The following is a 6,442-nucleotide window of genomic DNA, read 5'->3' as shown; positions in this document are numbered from 1 at the left end:
AGCCCGACACGTTTCCTAGCAACAGCCTAGCGAATCAGCTGCAGCCGCCTCCGTTACCGCAGAAGAAGCTGGTGAACCGCACCATCTCGGCTCCGAGCGAGTCGGGCGTCAAACCCCTGACCCGCCCGCGCCTGCCCTTCAGCGGCTCCGAGACCAACGTCAGCCGCCCCAGCGCCGCCCCGCTCAGCCCAGTGGAGCCACGGCCGCTGTACTCGTCCAGCGAGTCTCTGGAGCGCCACGCGCCTCGTCTGGGGAACGTGACGTCCTGCTCGTCGCCGCAGCTCAACACACCGGCCGCTGGATCCACGCTGCAGCTGCACGCGCTGCTCAGGAACATGGACAGCCGCGAGGGCATCTACTCGAAGCTGGGCGGCCTGTACGCGGAGTCGCTGCGGCGTCTGGCCCTCAAGTGTGAGGAGCATTTCACCAGTGGCCAGAGGAACACGCTGAGATTCGACGAGAGCAACTGGTCACTCTTCAAACTGACCTGTAACAAACCCTGCTGCGTGTCCGGAGACGCCGTGTATTACTCAGCCTCCTGCGCGTCAGACACACGCAACACATACGCCGTCAAGGTGAGAGGACACACACGACTGGTCAGAATGGTGGAATAATTACGATTTTGTTTTTGAAACCTTCCCACCATTCCCACAGTTGTGCTACCCAATATCTTTGTGGAAACCGTGAGGCACTACCATTCAAACATTACGAAAAAAAAAACTTTTATTCATTAAATTGATGAAAAGTGACAGTAAAGACATTTATAATGTAATGCAAATGATTTCTATTTCAAATAAATGCTGTTCTTTTGAACTTTCTGTTCATCTGTGAATCCTGAAAAATAAAATGTATCACAGTTCCACAAAAATATTGTGCAGCACAACTGTTTTCAACATTGATAATAATCAGAAATGTTTCTCGAGCAGCAGATCAGCATATTATACTGATTTCTGAAGATCATGTGACACTGAAGACTGGAGGAATGATGCTGAAAATACAGCTGCGCATCACAGAAATACATTACAGTTTAACACATATTCACACAGAAAACAGCTGGTTTACATTGGAATAATATTTCACATTTTTTTAACTGTATTTTTAATCAAATAAATGCAGCCCTGGTGAGCAGAAGAAGCTCCTTCAAAAACATTAACAAATCTGGTAACACTTCAAGCTTTTATTTATAAAGGTATTCATAATGTATGTTGTCATGCAACTAAAATTAAAATGCATTGTAAAATTTGTTTTTGTCATGTTTTAATGCATTATACTTTCTAAATGCGCAACGATGAATAGATAAGTACTATGTCAATGCATTGTCAAGTCACCTTTATTTGTATAGCGCTTTATACAATACAGATTGTGTCACAGAGTCAAACAGGACAATAGTTTGTCAATAATGCGAGAAGACAATAACAGAGTAATTTTTCAGCTAAAGTCAGTTCATTGATGATTCAGTTCTCTTCCAATAGTGTTTGTGCAATCAGTCAAGCGTCCCCAACTAAGCAAGCCAAAGGCGACATTATAAGGTGCATTACAAGACAGTAATTATTGCATTAAAATACAAATATGCGTTATAAATGTTAAATATTAAAATATGTATGTCACTTTTCAAACAAAGTGTCACCAAAATCTTTCTGTAAAGTTGCTTTGAAACAATGTATTGTGAATTGAGTTTATCATTGCATTGATATTTATCGTTGTAACATGCCTGTTTTCTCTGTGTGTTGGTCAGATCTGTAAAGGCCAGGCACCGGACAGTAAGCAGGTTCATCTGTACGGTCTGTCGGTGCAGCAGAACGTCCCGCCTCACTTCAGTCTGCAGCAGGACTGCGGTCACTTCATCGCGTGCGTGCCGCGGAGCATGCTACCCAGCGAGGAGAGCGGTCCGGCCGAGCAGGAGCGCGTGGTGGTCATCACACGGGACGTCCCGCACCAGAGCGTGGCGGATTTCGTCCGCGAGTGGGAGCCGTTCCACCGCGCGCAGCCAGAGGTTTACGAGCGCCGCGTGTGTTTCCTGCTGCTGCAGCTGTGCGCGGGACTGGAGCACCTCAAAGCGCACGGGGTCACGCACCGTGACCTCTGCATGGAGAACCTGCTGCTGGTGCATCACCGGCGCTCTGACCCGCAGCAGCACAGCCTCCCGCGCCTCCTCATCAGCAGCTTCAGCAAAGCGAAACGCCGTGAGGCGGATGAGGATGCAGTTTGCACCGACCCGCGTCTGAAGCGGGATCACGCCCGCATCGCGCCCGAAATCGTCTCAGCCGCGCAGTACCGCAAATTTGACGAGTTCCAAACAGGCATCCTGATCTACGAGCTCCTGCACTGCCGCAACCCGTTCGAGGCCACGCCCGCCAAATGCGACTACAGATGCGACGAGCTGCCGCCCATCCCCAGCGCGTCCATCTACTCGTCCGGCCTGCAGAGACTCGCGCACCTGCTGCTGGAGCCCGACCCCGGACGCCGCATCCACATCCAGGACGCCCGGTGCATCCTGCAGGCGCTGCTGTGGGGCCCGCGGCGGGATCTGCTGGAGTGCGGCGGTGCGCGGAGGCTGGAGCCGAGGCACGACGGCCTGCTGAACTGGCTGGACGTGAAGCGCGCGCTGCTGATGATGAAGTTCGCCGAGCGCTCGCTGGAGCCGGAGAGGAACGCCGAGCTGGAGGACTGGCTCTGCTGTCAGTATTTCTCCAGCGCAAACCCCAAATCACTGTGTCAGACCGCAGAGCTGCTCTACAACCTGCGCTTCACACACTGAATGACGGCCGTTAATGCGCCTCGTGAGATCAGACGTGTCGAAACACTGTGTGTCCTTCACTGGAATCAAACACCAGCAGCCGGACGCTCGTGTTTTAACATTCCAGCGTTTCATTTCACCTTTTCTAATGTATTTCTGGCTGGTTTTATCACTTGCTTTCAGAGTGAATCTCACCATGTCTGAAATATGCAGATCACATTTCACTCAAAATTTAAAAGGGAATATATATATATATATATATACACACTACTGTTCAAACGTTTGGGAGCAAAGAATCCTGAAAAAAGTATCAGTTTCCAAAAATAATATTTGGCAGCACAACATTGATAATAATAATAATAAATCAGCATATTAGAGTGATTTCTGAAGATCACGTGACGCTTTATACTGCAGTAATGATGATGGAAATACAGCTGCGCATCACAGAAATAAATTACACTTTAAAGGATATTAAAATAGAAACCATTATTTTATATTGTAATAACATTTTGCAATTTTACTCTTTTTATTTTTGATCAAATAAATGCATCCTTGATGAGCAGAAGACACTTCTTTAAAAACATTACAAGTCTCACTGATCCCAAACTTCTGAACGGTAGTGTATATATGCACATGAAATGTAATATTTATGTAATGAATCTCAATCTCAAATGGGTGTAATATTTATTATTATTTTTATAATTTTTCTTTGCATGATTTAAGAAGTTTTGCATGAGTATTTTCATGACAATTTCTTAATGCAGTAATGATAATCATGTTGTTTGGACAGTATTTTATTTTTTTTACTTAAAATCAAAACAAAAGAAGCAGTACAACATAGTGATGTGCTCTTATGTAAGTGTACTTTTTTATTTTTTTTTGGTTGTGGGAATATGTATATATATATATATATAATAGGATATAACACAGTCTTGGTTTCCTTCATGTAGAAACCGATCTGTTGGTTGAAGGTGAAGTGTGATCTGCAGAAACAGTATTAGATCTTGAGTTTCTTCTCGAACACTGTGATGACCGTCTGCTGTCCGTCTGTCCTGAAGACACATTTCTATAAAACCGACTGTAGATTCGTCCGAGAACATCCCGTCTCAGAGCAACACGAGGCTCTGATTAAACTTCCCGTTTGTGAAGAGAAGCCACTTCCTGGTGCAATATTTCTAGCTTCCGCTGCTTCTGCTGGACACTCGCTGTCAAAATGTGACGTACTGTTTTTTTTATGTTGATTTATTTCGAGTGCCTTTTGTGATTTTATATTTTGAGGTTGAAGCCGATTGTAAATCATTTGGAGCTAAATGGAGATGAAACTGTGAGTCTGGAATTTCACAGAAGATCTTCAGGTGGAACCGAAATGGTTTTTTTGTACATAAATTGTGAAGCAGGTCTTAACAGCGGCACATTCGGTGTGTTTATATGATTTAACCCTCATTTTTATTTTGCTCTGATGGTTTTTATTTGCAGGCGCCAGAAACGCAGCATGCTTCAGTCTTCAGAAAAACTCTTAAAATGTTTTAATCGAAACAAGCCACTGGACAAAAGCACACACATGCACTGTAACGTCCTGTATTAATATACTGTGTGTCAAAGACTTCTGCAGCATACAATAAAGTCTCAAATATTTTCACATATTACTGATGTGCTTGTGTCTCTGAGTGAATAAGGCTTTTTAAAGGAATAGTTCACCTAAAAATTAACATCTGCACTCAGGCCATCCAAGATGTAGATGAGTGTGTTTCTTCATCAGGTTTGTAGAAATGTAGCACTGCATCAGTGTCTCAGCAATGGGTGCCGTCAGAATGAGAGTCCAAACAGCTGATAAAAACATCACAATAATCCACAAGTAATCCACAGCACTCCAGTCCAACAGTTAACATCTGGAGAACACAAAAGCTGAAACAAATCCAGCTTTAAGATGTTTTTAACTAAAATATTATAAACTCAATGTATTTTAGTTAAAAACGTCTTAATGCTGGATGTGTTTCAGTTTTTGTCTTCTCCAGATGTTAACTGATGGACTGGAGTGCTGTGGATTATTGTGATGTTTTTATCAGCTGTTTGGACTCTCATTCTGACGGCACCCATTCACTTGCTGAGACACTGATGCAATGCTACATTTCTACAAATCTGTTTTTTTTTTTTTTGATTCAACTCAATTTTTAAAGTCAGTTTAATATAATTTCAGACAGCAGATGAACTTCAGTTTTTAAGTCGAAGTAGGTGGAGATATTTGTTCTATTGAGTGTTTAGGGCCTTGAGCATTAAATGATTGGGAGTGACTGATCTGTGACGTGTGATTTGACTGATTTTTTTTTGTCAGGTGAACCTGGTCAAAGTACATGAACGCATGAGGATGAAGTGCTGAAGATTCACTGATAACATAATGTTCAAAGTCTCATTACAAAGTCACTCTGACTCACTCCTGATCGTCTGCTGTTTGGCTCACGGACGTTCAACTTTGGATCCTGCGGAGGGAATATCTGGCTGGATTCCCCCAAATCTGCCCCGTGATTCCAGACACACACACACTCACTCACTCACACACACACACTCACGCACACACACACTCACTCACACACACACTTGCACACTCACTCGCTCACACACACACACACACACACACTCTCTCTCTCACTCACACACGCACACACACACTCCTCTCTCTCTCTCTCTCTCTCTCTCTCTCACACACACACTCTCTCTCACTCACACACACACTCTCTCACTCACACACACTCACTCACGCTCACACACTCGCACACTCACTCACACACACACAAATTCTCACTCACACACACACTCACACAGGTTTACATTTGTGAAAAGTGGGGACTCTCCATAGGCGTAATGGTTTTTATACTGTACAGACCGTATATTCTATTGCCCTACACCAACCCTACCCCTAAACCTACCCCTCACAGGAGACTTTCTGCTATTTCAGATTTTCAATACACTCCATTCTGTGTGATTTATAAGCGTTTTGAAAAGTGGGGACATGGGGTAATGTCCTGAAAAGTCACCTTCTCCTTGTAATACCTGTCATACCTTTGTCATTATACACATTTATGTCCTCATTTGTCACAAAAACGCGCGCACACACACACACACACACTATCTCTCTCTCTCTCACACACACACACACACACACACAAGCTCTTTTGTCATAGGTGGAATGTGTTGCTACGGAACGCCAACTAATGGAATGGCGTTCCCGAGAGTCCAGAACGAGCCGCTGGACAAAAGGCCTTCATTCCGTGGTTTTGTCTCCAGCTGCTTTGAGTCTCAGCGCTTCCGGCAAGCGACAGACAATAGAGGCTTCAGAAGAGACTAATTAACTGAAACCTGACGAAGAGCTGATGAATCACATGCTGGATCAGTCATCAGTCATCTGACAGAGTCAAACTCTTCGAATGCAGAATCAGACCAAAATCAGAGGCTTTCAACTGGTTGGATTCGACGAGTGAAGCTGCAGGAAGTCAAGTGAGACGCACAGGAAGTGACATCATTTGGACCCTCATGCATTTTTCAACTTGCGCTTGCAAAGATGTTGTTATATACTTTAACTTCATAATGAATCTTGTGATTTTTATTTGGTAAATTTCATAAACACATAAGCAAAAGGAGCCACTTTAAACCATGTTTGAAGAACTTTATGGCTGAGTTTCTTGATTCTCTTCAGTGTATGGATAGACT

At 44.1% G+C, this 6,442-nt stretch overlaps 1 protein-coding gene across 2 annotated transcripts in view; it reads left to right on the top strand.

Annotated features, from left to right (window-relative positions):
* LOC107567901 (tyrosine-protein kinase SgK223-like) overlaps positions 1-3,002 on the top strand; it is a 26,789-nt gene extending 23,787 nt beyond the window's left edge. For both annotated transcript variants that reach the window (XM_016253679.1, XM_016253680.1), the window contains exons 5-6: positions 1-575; positions 1,736-3,002. The exon at positions 1-575 is cut by the window's left edge and continues 69 nt beyond it. In XM_016253679.1, coding sequence (XP_016109165.1) covers positions 1-575; positions 1,736-2,758 — 1,598 coding nt within the window. In that variant the 3' untranslated portion in view covers positions 2,759-3,002. The remainder of the gene's footprint in view (positions 576-1,735) is intronic.
* The last annotated feature ends 3,440 nt before the right edge of the window (positions 3,003-6,442 follow it).

This window comes from Sinocyclocheilus grahami, unplaced genomic scaffold (genome assembly GCF_001515645.1).
Source record: "Sinocyclocheilus grahami isolate Dianchi unplaced genomic scaffold, SAMN03320097.WGS_v1.1 scaffold1195.1, whole genome shotgun sequence".
Classification (NCBI taxonomy): Eukaryota; Metazoa; Chordata; class Actinopteri; order Cypriniformes; family Cyprinidae; genus Sinocyclocheilus; species Sinocyclocheilus grahami.
This window is presented reverse-complemented; position numbering and strand designations above follow the sequence as displayed.